A 19,501-nucleotide genomic window follows, 5' to 3' on the forward strand; every position below is an offset into this window, starting at 1 on the left:
TCCAACAACGAACAACATCAACAATGGCAGTAATAATAACCACAACGAGGCTACAACAACAAGGGCAACTAAAAGGGGGGAAAAATGGCCTCCAGGAGCGGTGGATTCATGGTGCAGGCACCAAGCCCAGCAATAACCCTGGAGGGGAAAAAAAAAAAAGCAGTTGAAAGGAAAGTTTTTTTTTTTTTAATTAGCTAGGAGGAAAGGAAAAGGAGGGTGGAGGGAAGTGGGAGAGAGAAACAAGTTCCTTTCACAATGGATAGGACACCCAGTCACCTATCAATGTAAAAAGCAACAGCAGTTAATTTTGCTCAACCTGAAGAGGAGGGTAAAGGGACACCCCTATATAATAATAGTAATAATAAAATAAGATAGAGTCAAAAACCCCTAACAGTCAGTCTGCAGCTTGGATCACTCCAGAGTGGGTGCATGCAGCCTGAGCAAAGACAATCAGTTATAAGAAGTATAAAATAAATAAATAAATAAATAAAACCTCCAGGTAGTTGAAGCCAAAGCAGCTTGCCCCACACTGGACCTGCTGCCACTTCCTCGAGGTCTGGCTGCAGTGACCTCCCAGATCCTGGGCTTTGGGGGGGGTCCCCTCTATATCTCAGGATCTCTGCTTATCAGCGGTGTGTGAAGGGGGTGCTGTGCTACCCCCTACCTCCTAACCCCCAGGTGTCTGGGCGTCAGTTTCTCCAGGTTCCCTCTCCAAGTCCTTCCGAGTGTCCCTGGCAGCACCACACACCTGGTCACAGCCGCAGCCTGCAGCCTGCAGCCTTTGTAGCTGCGGCAAGCCTGAGGCCCCTCTCTGGTATGGGTTTCACCACCACCACCACCCCAAAAAAAAAAAAAAAAAAAAAAACAACTGCAGTCTTTGTTGCAGCAGACCCCTTCAGCTCTGGATACTGCCTGTGTTGCCACGTAGTGGGGGCCGAAAGGCTGCCCGCCCAGAGCGGGTGCGGGGCGGGGGGCTCGGGCGGCGCCAGGATGCTCGCGGGCTCCGGGCGCTGAGAGGCGGGGAGCCGGGCATGGAGCCCGGAGCCCGGAGCCGCTGGGGCTGCTGCGGCAGAAGGGGGAGGAGACTGGGGAGGAGCTGGGGGGCAGGCTGTCGGGAAGGAGGGGTCTTAAGGGGCGGCAAGCCCAGGTCAGATTTCCTCGGAGACCTGCTAAGCTCCCACCTTCCCTCCGAGCGCGCTGTATCCCCCCGCCTGCCCCGCGTCCTCCTGACACCCGCTGGGACCATGGTGAGAGCGCGGGGCGCGGCGCCCGGGGTAGGGGGGACCCGGGCTGGCCGGGCGGAGGGCGCGAGCCTGCGGGACCCTAAGAAGTTTCCAGGGCCGGCGCGGGGGTGCTTCAGCCTCTCTGTCTCTCTGTCTCTTTTTTCTCCTGTAGATGTGGACACGCTGGCTCGTGCTCGCGCTGGTGGCGGTCGCCTGGGTGCAAGCCGAGGTGGGTGCGCGGCGGGAGTCGGACCCGAACTCCGGGGCCGGGGCTCTGCGCCTGGGCGGGAGGTGTGCGCGTCCCGGCCTTGCTTTCCAAGGCTGGGACCGGGAGTTTTCAGTGTGGGGTGCGCGGGGCTCTCGGAACAGAAATGCTACTTAGGAAACTTAACCCTCCAAATGAGTAAAAGTAGTTTGGGCCGTAAACTAAAGCCCCGCCGCCACTAAATATGGAGGGAGGTGGGGAGGGGGAGAGGGCATGAGCCGGGACCCTTTGGGACGGAGGCAGCGACAAGAGCAGCAGCCAGTTCAAAAAGGCGTCTTGAGTTCTTGCCTTCACTTATTAAGAGGAAATTGAGGACGTTTTGGCTACGCATGTCTGCTGAGGAGCGAGAGAGGGGGATAAAAAGATGTCCCTCTTAGGGTGAAATAATTTTTTTTCTGTTTTACAAAGTAGGATTATGCTTTTCTGATTTTTTTTTCCTTTGTAAAACGCCCAAGGATTTTGTGTTACTAACATGACTCAATAAGGGCCTTTTAAAATCTTAGTTTTCCCTTAAACTGGCCTTGCGCAAGTGTGAGCAATGTATTACTCTCTCTTTGGGGGCTTCGTGTTTCCAGTTAAACTATTTCAGCACTTTGGGGGGGGGATATTTTCATTTCAACTCCAATGACCTTCCTCAGAAGTACCAACAAGCCCTTCACACACAAACCCCTCCATTAACTCAAAGGTTTATGACCAGAAAATAAACAATTCTAAATTCCCTGGGCTCTACTCTCCAGAAAAGTGAGGTCAGAAACCAAACATTTGATAATTATGGCAGGAAATGTGGAAGGAATTAAAAAGCATGAGGGAGAAGAAATGGAATGTACAGTTACAAAAGAAATAGATCCCTGGTGGGTGGTTATCCTCCCTCTTTGAATTTTTTCCTTCATACTGCATTTCAACCCCACCCTTAACATCACAGCTTGACTATGCCCAAGAAAATCCCAAAAGCAAACTAGGCCTTTATTATTTAAAAAAAAAGTTTATATTTGGGGCCATTGAAATAGCTCACTTGAATAGTGTTCTGCTTTGCTGTATGTAGGATCCTGGCCCCACAACATTGGTGAAGCTTCCATCCATACTTTGGTGTCTGCCTGTCTGTCTCTCTGTCTCTCCTTCTCTCTCCCCCTCTGTCTAAAAAAAGTTTACAACTCTCAATTAACTTATTAACAGGAGGTGGAAATAAAACTATTTTTTATTAACAGTGAAATTTTTAAATAGCTAATTAATTAGATATTTACTTTGTATTGTAATAAAACTCCATGTTAATGACAGGGAAACTCAGGCAGAGTTGCTACATGATTTTATGCAGTGGCCTAAGCAATTAAGTGGTAGGAAATGCAATTTTAGCCCTAGCATCTTGGCAATATATTCCAGGCTTATTATTTATTTATTTATTTTATTAACAAGAGACAGAAAGAGAACTGAAACATCAGTCTAGCACATGTGCTGCTGGGATGAAACTCAGGAAGTCATGCCCAACACTTTATGTGGACTCTTAGGTTGCAAACCTCAGACTATTAACCACTTCCCACACAGGTGCCAAGATAGCACACACTGACTTTATGTGTCATTTCTTTTCCTAAGTCTTGTCTTGTAGGCCTTGTTATTTCCATTTTACAGAGGTGGAAACTTGTGGAGATTAGGTAGCCTACTCAAGATTGCACAATATGTTAGTTCTCTCAAGAATAGCCTGAGCCCAGCTCTCCCTCAGCTTTTAGAGCCCATCTTGAACTCCATTTCTCATAATCCCCACCTCACCACCCCCCAATTTGAATTTGGAGGAGTCTCCCTCATAACTGACTGATTTGCCTCTGGTTGAGGAATACCCCATCCTACTATCTTGGTTTTGTGACCCTCAAAAGCCAGCAGCAGTTCAGTGATGGATGAGGTGAATTCCTAGTTGGTTTTACTGCAGCCTTAGGAATTGCCAGCTAGTGTGTAAAATCACTTTGGGAACTGGAATGCAAGTATGAGGTGTAAGGAGCCTGTTGCTTTGCTCACCACAAGCTTGTGTGGCCCAAGAACCAGCATCTATTCTAGGCAGCCTGCTCTGCACTCCCTTCCCCCAGTGCACTACAGAGAAAAGCTTAGCTCATAGGAAGTTCCCTACACAGCAATTTCCTGCTTCAAGTGAAAGAGCAGAAAGTACTCTCACAGAATTCCCAGACAAAATCTGTGGGGAAAGAGTCAAAATCAAAGAAGTATAGATGCATGAAGATGAAGGAGTTGGTGCAGAAAAGAAACTATGAATTCGGTAGGTATGATCTAGGTTACATTTCATGACTCCAGAATAATGAGGAGTATATTTTAATCAATCCCTTCTTCTAGTGTCTAGCTCTGGTAACATTTTGCAAGTTTTCAGTCTGTAGTTTAATAATAGTATATTTTTAATTAATGAAAAAGATTAAAAAATTTGATACTATTTTAAGCATTTTATCATGTAGCTAATACTTGCTATAGAACTTTTTTCCTTGTTAGCTATATCAGTGGCAAACAAAGCCAAATGATAATATTTACAGTCTTTATTGGTATGATTCCACTTGAGTAAAATTTGGGGCTCAAACTGTACAAATACTGATTGAATTTTAGAAGAATGAAACTTAGACAATACACTAAAATTTTTTTAGTGCGTTTTGTGTTTTATAAGCAAAAAGATTCAATTCAGCATATTGAAAAATGGGATTGGTTGACAATTTTTTTGAAGAAACAAACCTTTGACATGATAGACTTACAGAATTAGAGGTGTCCCAAACTTGGATGGGTCCTTGCCATCATTATTAATGCCAGTCTGTAAATACTCCTAGGCTAGATTTAAGAAACTATTAACAAATCTTATTAAGGAAGATTAGATTTTGAATTTTGTCTTTGATCTCTCATTAACTTTCACCCCTGCTTTGCCTTTTTAATTGCTTTCTCTTGTCTTTATCTTTTATTTGTCTTAGTACTCTGTCACCATTGTATTCCTTCAGGCAAACTCTTATCAAAATTTAGCTGCTGTGGCCTAAGAGGTGTCACAGCAGACAGGTTGTTGGATTTTTCAGTCCTGAAGTCCTGAGTTCAGTCCCCAGGATCACCAGCAGTTCTCCAGTTCTTTATCTCTCCATCTTTCTCTCTCATTAATTCATAAAAAAAAAAAAGCCCCATCTCCCTGACCCAACACCACTCTTTAGTCTCTGCTCAGAAGGGACTTTGGGGACGTTGCACACGTCTTTTGATGACTGTATGTTAGCACCTGGAATAATTGAGGAATGAGAGGGAGCAGCAACAGAGGAAAGGCTGTGGGGAGGGGTCTTCTCATTCTTTCTGTCATCCACTCCCCCATTAAGAATGATTCCAACTTATTCAGATTGATGATGGAGGCGTGGTTTGGAAAAACTGAGAGACTGAGAACTAAGTCATTGGTTATGTGCTTTTGAGTCTGAGTAAGTGGGTCTCAGTTGATGCTAATGCAGCCTGTGGGAAACCCTGTAGCCCAGCTGCCTTCTCCCAAATGAGATAGCCTTAGCAAGTGTTCAAGCAGATCCCCCATCCCACATCTTCCTTGATGGTTGTCTCTGATGGCATTCTTTTGCCAGCACTCCATTATTACAAGCCATATGTATGAAGGACTAAGTCACAAATCAGAATACTTTTTCCAGTAAATGCATGCTTGACCCAAGAACTGTGAGTGCACTGCTGAAGATAATAACAAGAACAATAATATTGGGCTGTCGGAAAAGTCATGACGCATAGAAAAACATAGAAAAATACATCATGACTTTTCCTATAGCCCAATAATTATCAAACAGAAGATTGCTAGGACTTTGTCCCTCTAAAGCCAGCTTTCTTAACTTGCAACTATTTCCTGTTGTCAACATGCAATTAATCAACCACATAGGGTTTTACTGATTGATATGAGGTCCTCTGTGTTGTACTTAGAATTATTCTAATAGTAGGTTTAATATTGACTCATATCCTCTGACTGCTGCTTCCTGGAGCTACAACAAAACTAGAATTTTAATATTTACTTTGTATATTATCCACTAAAATACTTCGGCAAATAAACTTGTTTGCTGTGATTCTAGAGACCACTGTTGGAAATTGTAATGTTAAAACATAGCAGGACTTGAGTAGCTGAAATAGAAGAGCAAGCATATTGCAAGTTGAAGCCCTGACTACTGAAAATGTCTTTAGTAGGGAACATGGTACCATTCTGAATTGAGTGGTGAAAAACTGGGGTAGGTGACCTGTGACAGAAGGTTAAAGCTGATGTAAAGTCCCAAAGAAGAAAATAGAATCGTCCATGTCACTTCAGCAGAGCAGCACGTTTCCACAAGAACAGGGAAAGTAAAGGATGGACTGTAAATACCCGTGGCCACACATGGAGAACTGAAAGCATCATGGTATCTTTTTTTCTGATCCTCTTCAAATAACTGGGCATCCAAACATAATGTCTAGCAGATACATAAATATTAGTAGCTCAGTGATACCAGATAGTGTAGGATTGGGGAAGATAAACCTCAACACTTAGATGGGTTCATTTTTCTAAGTTACATGATTAATGCCCTGTGGGTCAAATACCTTCCTGTTAGGGGATGTTTTGGCACCTGTGACTTTGGTGCTGCATACTTGCTCCAGGATTGAGTCATTTACTTCAAGGACCTTCCTTCTCTGTTGCCCACCAGGTACTCTTCTCTGCAGTGGGCTCTACACAGAGCAGTCATAGCTGAATACAAGACTGGGTCTCTCTCTTCCCACTGCTCATAATCTAAGGGTGGGTCAGATGCTTAAAACTGACAGCTACAGTGTATTATTACAATTATTATTATTGTATATAATGCAGTTATGTAATATATAATTTTATATAATAATATAGTTTTGTATCTTTACAATTATCATGACTGTTTTTTCACCTTAGCATAAGACTTGCCTTACTATTTCTTTAACATTCTTTTACATTAATAAAGTGCACATTTTTAGCTGTGGATACATCCATGTAGGTACAACCCCATCACAGTTAAAGGAGTGGACTCAGAAAGGAGATGTTGGACTCAGAGAATGTGAAGACAGCTAGAGTAAAAAAAGTGAGGAGTATATAATAATCAAAGTTACATCTCATTTCACCACTCCTTACCCAAGCGTTATTATCATTTAATTGGTCTAGTCTTAATGTCTGCCCTTTGTAACACTTGGCAAACTTTTAATTCCTTTCTTTTAATGAAAAAGGTAAATTAATCCTCTTCACACGACACCTGCAACTTGAGTGTTATTTTAAGCATTTTAATTTGATTTAACTATGCCTACAATGCAAACTTGTTTTCCTTCTTATATATAAGGCCACAGAGTTACATAGTTAAATATAGCTAAATAAATAAGAATCCATATTATCGATAATCATGAGATCAGCTTCAGGGGAGCTGGTTTACCTCTTTTGAAGATTTATTTATTTTTATGAGGGAGAAATTGAGATCAGCACCACTCAGCTTTGGGATATGCAGTAATGGGATTGAATCTGAGACCAGAGAGAGGCAAGTTCTGTGTTCTAGTACTGAGGTCTCCCTCCTATTAAGTAAGATCTTTTTTACATTGTTTATGATAGCTAAAGATTTAAAACCTACTATTTTTCCTACTAAAGGAGTTAGAGTTGATGGAAATAATATGCACTAAAAGTCATGTTTGCACACATTTTTAAAATAATATATTTTTTATTATTGGATAGAGACAGAGAGGAGTTGAGGGGGGGAGGGAGAGGTAGAGAGGGAGAGAGACAGAGAAACACCTGCAGCCTTGCTTCACCACTCAGGAAGCTTTCCCCCTGTGGGTGGGGACCAGGGGCTTGAGCCTGTCCTTGTGCACTATAATGTGAGGACTTAACCAGGTGTGCCACAGACTGGCCCCAGGTTTGCACATATTTTTAAGCTCTGGAAATTTAATTTTATTTAGAAGACAAAACAAGTTCCCCATGTCTTACCGTCTAAATGTATAAAAATTTATAGAGTAACATAAAATATCTTAAAATCCATCATGATTTTTTCACCCTTCTTTTTCAAGAGAGACTTAATGATCTTAATATATACTCTTTTATTTAAATTAAAAGTTGTGTTTGTGTTTTCATGGGAAAGACATAAACAGCACTGAAAGAAGCTCCTTGGTTGGTAGAATAGTGCTGTGGTGTCTCATCTCTCTTACTGTTCTGTCCATCTCTCTTGCTCTTTGAAGTAAAGGAAAAAAAAAATCTAACTCAGTGGATCACTTAGCAGTGACATCATGCACACATGGAATTCTGGGTTTGTTTCCTAGTGTCACATAAATAATAAATTAAAAAAAATAAAACATTATAGAAGAAGCGCTTTAAAAGCAAAAGCCCTTATTAAATGTGAGTTATTTTTTACAAAAGTTGAATGATTTCCTGTAGTCACACTTTTAAGTATGACGACAGCCAGCACTTAAGCTCAGTTTATACTTCTAAACCCTTGGTTTCTTATATACTGTCTCCATACCCCTGAAATAGGATAAGCTTACTCTAACAGTTGACAAAGTAGAATATTCTTGTTGTCACAAAACATAGTAGCTAGTAAGTCAACAGATACTAATGAATACTTACTAGGTGCAATATTTCATATCAGATATTACATCAATGAACTTTTTCCTCACAAAGTTTCTGTCTTTGAAATTTAATTCTAAGAATGCCATTAAAGGATATACATAATTTTAATTTGTCACATTACATGTACTTCATATGGAAAAAAAAGTTGTGTTTGGTAAAATAGGCTTAGATAAAATAGGTTTGATAAAAAGCTTAGATGTAGAAAAGACCAGAGTGGGGGGGCTGAGGAGTAGTGCACTGGGTTAATAAGCACACATAGTACGAAGCACAAGGATCCTGGTTCGAGCCCCCAGTTCCCCACTGCAGAGGGGATGCTTCACAAGTGGTGAAGTAGGTCTGCAGGTGTCTGTCTTTCTCTCTCTCTCCCTCTCTGTCTTCCCCTCCCCTCTCAATTTCTGTCCTATTCAAATAATCAAAAAAAAAATATATCAGAGCACATCTGCTAGGAGCAATGTATTCGTAGTACAGGCACTGAGCCCCAGCGATAAACCTGGAGGCAGAAAATGAAAGAAAGAAAAGACTAGAGCAAAGAGTAAAATCAGCCACAAATCCACCACCTAAAAATAAACCAGCCCTTCATTTACCCAGGGTAGGACATGGAGGTTGGATGGGGAGATTGAAACTGAGGCACCAGTCTTATGTATATCCATCCTGCTGTCTTCCTGGCCCCTTAGTAGCCAGTAAAAGTAAGTACCCCTAGTCTGGAGACAGAACACACCAGGTAGTTTGCTTTGCTCTGCCCACTACTCTACTTGCAGTCCTGCCAACACATGGGAGAGCCGTGGCACCAAGGGAAACCCTGGTGTTTCTCCTCTCTGTATGTCTTTCTTTGTGACTATCTAAATGAAAACACATTTGTTCCAGATGCCCTGGCTCCATACCTCCCTACATTACAAGATAAATGAACTACAAAAAATAGCACAGACATAGCATCCATTGTCCCCACTGCTCACCTCCTTACCCACGGCAGACAGTCAGTCATAAAATTCTTTTCTTTTTAGTATTTTATTTATTTACTAGTATGAGAAACAGGAAGAGAGAAAGAGAACAGACATTACTCTGATACATATGCTGCTAGGGATCAAACTGAAAACATCAGGCTTGAAAGTCCAACACTTCATTTACTACACTACCTCCCAGCCCACACTCAAAATTCTTTCCAGCTGAACCTGGGAGAAATTTGAAGTCTTTCTCAGCAATGTTCTAGGTAGCTCCAGCAGCGACTTTCATCTGTATGTGAGATAAAAACTATTTTTCATTCCTGCTTGGAAAAGTCAATCCAGTGTGACAAATATTGGTGTGTCTTTGGCAAAAATTAAGGTAATTAAGAAAGTAGAGTTTGGAACTGTACTAAGCAAAGACCACGTGAAATAATGAACAACAGTACTAGGATAGCAAGTTAGTGAAAATGAAAAGGAAACAGCACTTCATTTCTGGCCTGAGCTTCTACATTCTCTAGATGAAGTCAAACACCTTCTGAGAAACCCTCTAATGTTGTCCATCAACAAAAATATGGCAGCGAGAATTTTCTTGGCTGTTCTGCTGGCATAAACAGTGCTCTTGCTACAACTCTTAAGAGCTGCTTCTGTCATAGATAACAGCTTCTGCATTAGCAGCTGCCTGGCAGTAACTTACTAATAGAAAGCTTTTTAGGGAGTTGAAGTACAAAACATATCCTATAAATCTGCACTTTCTGCTGTGGTTGGAGGATTTCCAAGTAACATCTTCACAGACCTCTTATATTCTCATTTGGAAGTAATTTCCAATAAGCTATTCCCAGGATTAAGCCCAAATTCATGACCCTTAAAATGTTCCCTGAATAATCCTGAACACTATCAGTGACCAATGAAGAAGTTGCCCAAACAAGTCTCCTAATACATGGCAAAAGCCGGGCCATATTTCAGGCCCATATTAAATGTATGCATCCAAGAATATTGACATCACTTGATATGGGGAAAGTGTCTCTCTGTCTTTTTTTTTTATTATTATGTTCAAGATTTGGTATCCTTGAGTCTGATACAGAAATAGACTCCCCCACCCCCTTTAGTTCTACAGTGGTGGTGGTGAGTGTAATTCCTGGATTTCTTCCAGAAGTTCCAGGCATTATATTAGTCACTCTGCACATTTACTGCTATTAAAAACACTGTGAGGGGGGTCAGGCAATGGTACACACAGGCGAGCAAGCACATGTTACCATAAGCAAGGACCTTGGTTCAGTCACCTGGCTCCCACCTTCAGGAGGAGCATTGTGAATGGTGAAGCAGGACTGTAGGAGTCTTTTCCCTTGCTACCTCCCCCTCCCCTCTCAATTTCTCTCTGTCTTATCAAAATGAAAGAAAGAAAAAAAAAAAAAGAAGGAAGGAAGGAAAGAAGGAAGGAAGGATAAAAAGCAATGGCTTCTAGGAGCAGTGGACTTGTTACCCAGCACTAAACCCCAGCATTAACCCTGTTGGTAATTCAAAAAGGAGAACAATAGCATGAATCTAAATGAAAGACTGCTACTCTCAAAGCTGTAGTATAGCTCAAGGGAACCTACTGGACGACATACATGGCTCACACCAAAATTAAGCGCCCACTGCTTACCCTGCTGCTGCTGATTCAGAGAACTCTGAAAAGCAGCAGTGGGATGGACAGAGAGGCTCCACTTGAGCAGCTGGCATCACAGGCTGAAAGTCTGTCCACATTGTCTGCTTGACCAGTCTGTCCAGTAGATGGCAGGTTTTTGTGTGAAGCCGTAAGATGAAATAACTACCTAGGCTATTGGTGTTTTTCTCTTTATTTTTATATCATTGGAGCCTGAGTTACTTCAACTGAATTACTTTATTCAGTTCTCCTTTTCTTACATCTGTGTGGGAATGTGGTTATTTACAATAAGTAATATAGTTCAAGGGGCTGGGTGGTGGCACACCTGGTTGAGCACACATGTTACAGTGTGCAAGGACCCAGGTTCAAGCCCCTGGTCTCCACCTGCAGGAGGAAAGCTTTGCAAGTGGTGAAGTAGGGCTGCAGGTGTCTCTCTCCCTCTCCACCTCCCCCTCCTCTCTCAATTTCTGGCTGTAAAATTTAAAAAAAAGAAATATAGTTGAAGGGGCTAGGCAGTGGCACACCAGATTAAGCACATTTGTTACAGTGCACAAGGATCTAGTTCAAACCCCCGGTCCCCACCTGCAGGGAGAAAGCTTCACAAGTGGTGAAGCAGTGCTGCAGATGTCTCTCTGTTCCTCTCTATCACCCCCTTCCCTCTCAATTTCTGGATGTCTCTATCCAATAAATAAATAAATAATTTTTAAAAAGAAGAAGATTGGGGACATCTTTGTTATATTTGGTCTCTTGTCCTCAGTTCCCGAAACTGCTACATCACCATAATAGTACAGTGGGTCTCTTATTCATAGCAAGACCTTGCCACTACATCTGAGTTTATGTGGGAAAGCACCTCAGGATGGGTTACCAGTGGACCCAGCCTTGAATCAAGAGTTGGAGCATACAGTTCTGCCCTCTGATGAGATGGAGGTGAAGGTGGGGGAGAGGAGGGAGAGATTGAATCAATCACCAAGTGACCAATGATCTAACCAATCACAGCTTTGTAATAAAGCTTATTTTACAAAGTTAGGGGCTAAACTCAATAGAGCTTCTTGGTTAGTAAGCTCATTGAGAAAGAAGGCATGGAAGCCCTATCTCCATGTTTTGCTCTATGCCTTTCTTCCATCTGACTGTTCTGAGTATATATCCTTTTACAAGAAGTCAGTGCAACTATGTAAAACAATTAGTTCATTTTGGCATATACAAAATATGCCAAATTTGAAGTACAAGTAAGTATTAGCTATTATCATTCTTGTGGCATCTCTACTTACTGGACCGGCTCCGCAAGATAAGGTGTCCATGTGTGTGTTGATGAGCTTGCCTTGTCTCTTTTACCTTCTCCAAGAATTAAAGATTGCCTTCTTCTAAAAGAGAACTAGGATATTTATTTTAGTGGGTGCTTTGATGCCCAGAATTTATATCAGAACCTCTGCTTCTACTGAACCCATCTTGCCTTCAAATTTCTAGATAATGTTTCCTCTGTGAAAATTGCAACTCTTTCATTCCTCCAGGAAGAGAATTAAGTGCCTTTTGTGCACAGCTGTGCAGGGCAGCAGAAGTTCTCCCCAAAGAGAGTGAACAAAGGGAGAGAGGATTAGAAAGGAAAGAATAGTGATATGTAAACCATATTCCTTTTTCTTGTTTCTTCCTTACATATGGAAACAGATACTAGACTTCTTGGATTTTTTTTCTGAGATGACAGGACAGAAAGAAATTGAAAAGGGGGAGCAGCGGGCTAAGCATACATGGTGCAAAGCACAAGGACCGGCGTAAGGATCCTGTTTCGCACCCCCAGCTCCTCACCTGCAGGGGAGTCACTTCACAGGCATTGAAACAGGTTTGCAGGTGTCTATCTTTCTCTCCTCTCTCTGTCTTCCCCTCCTCTCTTGATTTCTCTCTGTCCTATCCAACAACAACGACAGCAATAACAACAACAATAATAACAATGATAAAGGAAAAAAATGTTTAAAAAATAAAGTTTCTTTAAAAAAATAAAAGAAATTGAAAAGGGAGGGAGAGAGACACCTGCAGCACTACCTCATCACCTCTGTAGCTTCTCCCATGCAGGTGGGGATTAGGGACTTAAAACGTGGTTCATGCACACATTACATCAACTGTAAGTATGTGAGTAGAAATGTCAGAACTGGTTGTTCTGGCCACATAGACATTGGTGTGGTCTAGCCTTGATGCAGGTCCTGCTGCTTCTGTGACCCACAGTGAAGTGTAATTTTTACATCAGAGCACTTGCTGCACCATTGTCAGTGACTTAGGAGATGTTTGTCCTTCATAGGTAGTTACAACTGTTCAACACTAGATAAAACTAACAAGACTGTTGTAAGGCTCTAGTAGACTTGCTGAGTCTGGTTGTTCAAACTGTCTACTGCACAAGTGATATCTACCCAGAGGATGGGCGTTTGCTTCTTTGTTTTGATAAACACAGAAAATGTCTGAGCAAGAGAGAGAGAGATTACAGCACCAAAGATTTCTTCAAAGTGGTGGGGGTTTGACTTGAACCTGGGTCAAGCACATGGCAAAAATGGCACATTATCCAAGTGAGCTATTTCTCTGTCCCTGGGGCATCTTTTATCTAACCAATATGCAGAGCTCCCCAGAACCATCATTTTCCTTGAGGTATATGATGCTCACTGGACTATAATGTTCATTTCTCCATGTGTTTATTTTTATTAATGAATAGCAATTCAGAATCTTAGAAAATGTTTATAATAGGTCTCTAACAGAAGTCAGCTTGTTTGTTTTATTTTGTTTTGGTTTTGTTTTGTTATGCTTATGGTACTTACTCCTGAACTAGCTAAAATAATACAAATGGAAAATTTAAAAATCTGTTCTTTTGGACCCACAATGTGCTTCTTTTGGCTGTTGCCAAAGTAAATCTAGTTTGAGAACTGTGATTCCCCAGGAATTAAGAAAAGCATTCCTAACTCCCTTCTGATTTCTGGATAGCACAACTTTCCTCAGCCCACAGCTGAATTCCAGCCCTGAGGAAGAAATGTCTTAAAAGTGAACTCCCAGCCTGGAGCCTGTCAGAGGTTGTGTCATGTGTTTGCATTAGCCGAGCACAAAGCAAGCAGGCTTTCCTGCCTTGCTCTCCCTCCACCCACAGCCCCCTCCGGAGAGGCGGGTTAAAGTCTAGACAGTGTCTGCTTGGCAGTGTGCCTTTACAGCACAATCTGACAGTTCCACAGCTCTGGCTTAGGTTGCCTCTCCTCACTCATTTCCTCAGTTTTCTCAGTCAGCCTTAAATTGTCTCAGGGGGACTGGCATGAGTCACACACATATATAGCAGGTGAGTGAATTTATGGACTGTCAGAACTCAACTGTCTTGAGGGACTCAGAGTTGACAAAATATCAGCAGTACTAGTTGAAACTTTGCAGAGATCATTGACATGAGCTGGCTTCAGTCATCTCCATGCATTGGCCAGGGATGGTACCCAGATAATGAACCCCAATGTCTTTCATTGGAACACTTCTGTAGTCATGGGACACCTTTGTCTAGAAAATAGGGGGTTAACAGAGTGAGCTCTGAAACTCAGCTCTGAAATCTTACCCATTTAGAAGTATACAGATGTTTTAAGTAGGATTCTCAACATAACTTACTTAATGGGAATGCTGGGGAGATAGCATAATGATTTACTTTTATGCCTAAGGTTCTGAGGTCCTAAGCAATGCCATAAAGTCAGAGCTGAGCAGTGTTCTGAAAAAAATATATGCTTAATAAAGCGAGGCTATTTGGCTAGCTCGTGTTTTAATTGATGACCCAGTGAGTTGTTTTCAAGAAGCTAGCCCACCAATGGGAAAAGAGAGCCAATAAAGACTGACACTTTATATACTGAATGTAATGTAAGCAATAAAGCACATGGCACCATGGCATCAAGCATCTTTATCCCTAGGAATCCCAAATACAGTTTACGGAAAGGAATAGTATGATTTTCTTCTTCAGAAGCAAGCAAGTGAAAAATAATGGAAACAAAAAAATACTGAGGCCTATCAGATAGTGAATTCATGAGACTCGAAATTCAACTGTCTTGAGAGGCTCAGAGTAGACAAAAGAGCAGTACTGGCTGAAGCTTTATTGGCTTTATCACTGGCTTCGAACAAAAGAAAAAAGAAATGAAAACTCCACAAATTGCAAAGTGTGCTATTGGAGCTTTTACTGAACCTGTTTTTTAAAAAGCAAAAATAAGTAAAACTTTCCTCTGGGCTTTGTAAATGCTCACATTTTCTTTTTAAAAATAATGATCTAGTGTCTGAAAAAATGTTGCATGGACCCTGACTTTATTGTCCAGAAACCTTTTTTTTTTAACCTCTGACCTTATTACCAGACAAATGACCAGGTCCTACCCTTCCTGAACAGGGAATCCTACTGTCTAACTCATTTCAGGGCTTTGGCTTCTGACTGTAGCCCATGGACACTAGTCTTCAGTCTTGGCCTGAGTGGTTAGATCAGGTGGCCTGTGAAGATACATGAAAACAGGCCAGTGTAGATGTTTTAGTCCTGTTTTATTGCTGGGTACCTTAACTACATTCCTACTTGATAATCCCCGTGTGCTAAATTGTACTGACTGTTGGTCCTGAACCAGAGGCAGTTCCAATGTTCTGTGTGGCTTTCCTAATAAGGTTACTAGTGTAGTATGAGAATTGAATTAAAATCAGCTTTGTCTCTCCTTGTGTTACCCTCTATTTAAAGAAAAAATTACTTTCCAGAGCAGTGGAGTTACTGTGTATCTGTGCAGGCCCTAAATCCCAGCCTTTAAAAAAAATATATTTATTTATTCCCTTTTGTTGCCCTTGGTGTTTTATTGTTGTAGTTATTATTGTTGTGTTATTGATGTCATTGTTGTTGGATAGGACAGAGAGAAATGGAGAGAGGAGGGGAAGATAGAGAGGGCGAGAGAAAGAGAGACACCTGCAGACCTGCTTCACCACCTGTGAAGCGACCCCTGCAGGTGGGGAGCTGGGGCCTCGAACCAGGGTCCTTACTCTAGTTCTTGCGCTTTGCGCCACATACGCTTAACCTGCTGTGCTACCACCCGCCCCCCCCTTTTTTTTTTTTAGTAAAGCCATATAGGCAGAATCCTAAGTCCCTACGCTGAGCACAAACAGGCATTCCTCAGTTCCCTTTCCTATTAGCTCATTAGAAGGATCCAGGAATGGACATTTCAGTCATGATCACAAAATCTGCTTTATGGTAAAGACAAAATTCTCAGATGCTCAGCGTCACTTTTCTAAAGGCAGCCCCATCTTCTAGGCTTCACTTTATGCTGTAATTACCATGCTGCAATTCACTGGAGCAGAATAAGTTCTACTTCAGAAACAAGAAATGTACCTGGCTTCTCCTTAGAATCCTAAGAATCTTTCAGAAATGTTCATTTGTCGTTCCTCCATCCCCACCCACCACCCCAGTCTTCTGTCTTTGGAGTATTCTATTTTCTTTCCTCTTTTTATCCTGTGTGGTCTTGGCCTTGCCAGCAGCCACACATAGAGGAGCTGACTTCTTGGATTAGTTATTTGTTTTAAGGATAAAGTCTATGCTGTAGTTGGTGTCTGCATTACATTCAACAGAAGATTTAACATTCTGCATGGCACTGAGGGCTGGCTAATGACAAAACAAAAACCAAACCAAACCAAACAACAACAAAAAAAACAGCACAGGAACACCCATTTCAGGTGTGAGTTCATTTTAGGGTTTCCCTCAGTTTTTCTAAGAGATTGGAAGTGGGAGGGAAATGGAATTGGGAAGAGTTTAAGGTAAAGAGTTTAAGGTAAAGACTAGACATTCAGACCATCGCTAAACATTGGATCTAGTAGATTTGGTACTTAACCATAGACTTACTTCCTAAGCTATTTGTGTATAGTATCGTTACAAAGCTAATAACTTTATATCTAAGAAATACAACTGGAAGAGTCTTGGATTTTTTTCTACAAAAGCATATGTATAGTGCCTGTGTAGGTGCTACATGACCATGCACTCAACCCGAGTTTCAGCCCTGGCACCACATGGGAGGTTCTATAACAATAGAGAAAGTTTTGATGCTACAGTGTCTTTCTGAATTGAAAAAGTAGTTGAGTGATGGGTGGCCTGGTGGTAGTGCAGCAAGTTGAGCGCACATGGCGTAAAGCACAAGGACCAGCGTAAGGGTCCCGATTGAGCCCCCAGCTCCCCACTTGCAGGGGGGTCGCTTTACAGGCAGTGAAGCAGGTCTGCAGGTGCCTATCTTTCTCTCCCCAGTTCTGTCTTCCTGTCCTCTCTCAATTTCTCTCTGTCCTATCAAACAGCAGCAATAATGATAACACAACAATAAACAACAAGGGCAACAAAAGGGAAAAAATAGCCTCCAGGAGCAGTGGATTCATAGTAAAGGCATCGAGCCCCAGCAATAACCCTGGAGGCAAATAAATAAATAAATAGCTGAGTGATGAAACTGCACAGGTGTGGAACCTGCCCCACCTCCCAGTTCCATTAAAATAAGAAGAATATATAATATAACCTGGGTTAAAATAAACTGAAATTGTGTTATATATCCTGTAAAGGCAGTCTTTTCTCAGACAAAAAATGTGTAAGAATAACCAGTGCCTGTAACCCCACTGGGTTAGTGATTTTACAGCCTAGGTAATTGTATTTCCCCTCTAAATTCTCTCTTTTTGTTTCCTTTGCACATTTGATCAAATAGAAGGCTCTTTATTTCCTGCTTAAGTTGCTTCATCTAATTGCTGTGTGGATTAGAGAGCCTGCTGACTTCCTCACCTGTGGCTGTTTTTCAGTTGGTGACAGTGTTATTTTTCTAAATAATGTTACCATTATTTTGCCCAGTATCAATAGCATTGTCATTTCATGGGCATAATTACTTACGTTAAAGTGACCTGGGTTGGAAAAACCTTATTCCCCAATAACCTGTTGTTTAACTACAAGAAAATGTCTTCTCTCTGCTTAGATTGGTAAAGTGTAAGAGACTGTGTGTGTGTGTGTGTGTGTGTGTGTGTGTGTGTGTGTGTGTGTGTGTGTGTATGTGTGTTCGTGTTCTGTCTCCATCACCCTCATCCCATATACCACCATTTTGTGCCTGGATTCCTGCTATAGTATCCTGACTGCTCCCTCCCCCCTTTTTCCCTCTTATTCCTGCCCGTCTACTTTTCTACATAGCTGCTGGAGTAATCTTTGTAAAACATATGTGATCATGTCACCCTCCTGTGTAAACTTTCCCAGAGTCCCCTGAGAATAGAATAACAACTCAGCGCCTACAAGTTCCTTTACATGCTTCAACCCTTGCCTGCTTATCCCAACTTATCACTCACTGCTTTCTCTATGACCCTGTATCACAACCACACTGACCTTTTTTGCTCTATAGATGATCAGATCCCACGGTGCTTCAGAGACTTCTTGCTTTTCTTATTTAAACTGTTCCTTTTCCTCCTTTTCTTCTTTTTCAAAATGCTATTTATTTATTGGTTTGGTTAGAAACAGAGAGAAATTGAGATGGAAGGGGGAGGAAGAGAGAAAAGAGGCAACTGTAGCATTGTTTCACTGCACATGAAGTTCTTCCCCTGCAGATGGGGACCAGGTCCTTGAGCACACTAATGTGTGTGCTTTGCCAGGTGTGCTACCCTCTGGCCCCTTCAAGTCCTTCAAGCCTCTAAACACCAACCAATTGGTGCCCTAGTCTCCCAGAGAGAAGTCAAACATACTTTCTCTGCTCTTCTAAAAATTCATCACAATCTGAAATGACCCTGTTATTATTCTGTATGTGTACTCATTGTTCTCTTTCTAAAATATGTCTTCCATCAGGGCAGTAACTTCTGTCTCATTCATCAATCATCCTTAGTACCTAGATCTTAATTGGGCATATAGCAGGTGCTAATAAGTACTTGTCAGATTAACCCCTGCCCAAACATCATTTATGTAATATGCAGAAGCGCTTATATGCTTAGTATTCTGTCTATAATCCCTGTACTCCAGTTATCTCTGTGCCACATTCTTCAAGTATGCCATGTGCCTGGGAAGATGCTTGACATCACTTGCCCATCAGCACTTTATTTAACCTTGGGCATGGGAGTAATACCAGACTTGCTTAGTCTGACACCTAGATTCTGATTGCTGTCAGCTCCAGATGAAATTGGAATTTAAGCAGAGGCTAGCAGAATAATAAATATTTCTTTTTTTTTTCTTTCTGTGATCAGCAATTCTAACTTAACTGGGCACCATTCCCAGAGTTAACTAAGAGCCTGAAGAATAGAAAATAAAGCATTATAACTTTTTATTGGTGATTCCTCATTATAAAGCCTCTGGTCATCTTATCCTGACCTTCTGATTTGCTGAGACATGTCCTATTGAGATCTTTTCCTGCTCTTTCTGTCTCAGCTATTTCATTTGAATGATAGCTGTGATGTCTTTAGTATGGATAAAACAATGCCATTGTATTTATACATTAGATCTCAGTGAAGTATTTTTTCCTAGGGGAAAAAAAAAATCCCACCAGTCACACCGTGAGCATTAGTGGGTAGAGTCCTGGGAAGCAAACCCCACCCCCTCTTACTCACACCCTTGTTCTCTAAACCCACTTAGAATTGACACACAAAGTTTCCTGGCTTTCATACTACATTAGTCCACTTTTCAACAAAATCATAGTACTCAATAACAGGGCATTTCTCCAGTGGTTAGTCAGTTGACAGTGAAAGAAGAATTTTGAGAACTATACTGGTGCACAATACTTGAGTGGGTTTCATTCACAAATGAGAGTCTGTCTGTAGCAATTGAGCTAGTGGAGTTTTGTGTAATTTCTAATGCAATCCTTGTGGGAGAACAAAATGAGCAGAAAGGAGGTCTTTGTG

At 41.6% G+C, this 19,501-nt stretch overlaps 1 protein-coding gene across 1 annotated transcript in view; it reads left to right on the plus strand.

Moving 5' to 3' along the window:
• The first annotated feature begins 1,016 nt into the window (after positions 1–1,016).
• FSTL1 (follistatin like 1) overlaps positions 1,017–19,501 on the plus strand; it is a 61,891-nt gene continuing 43,406 nt past the window's right edge. The window contains exons 1-2 of the mRNA XM_016192125.2: positions 1,017–1,247; positions 1,396–1,452. Coding sequence (XP_016047611.2) covers positions 1,032–1,247; positions 1,396–1,452 — 273 coding nt within the window. The 5' untranslated portion in view covers positions 1,017–1,031. The remainder of the gene's footprint in view (positions 1,248–1,395; positions 1,453–19,501) is intronic.

The sequence above is a fragment of the Erinaceus europaeus genome, chromosome 9 (assembly GCF_950295315.1).
Source record: "Erinaceus europaeus chromosome 9, mEriEur2.1, whole genome shotgun sequence".
Taxonomy (NCBI): domain Eukaryota; kingdom Metazoa; phylum Chordata; class Mammalia; order Eulipotyphla; family Erinaceidae; genus Erinaceus; species Erinaceus europaeus.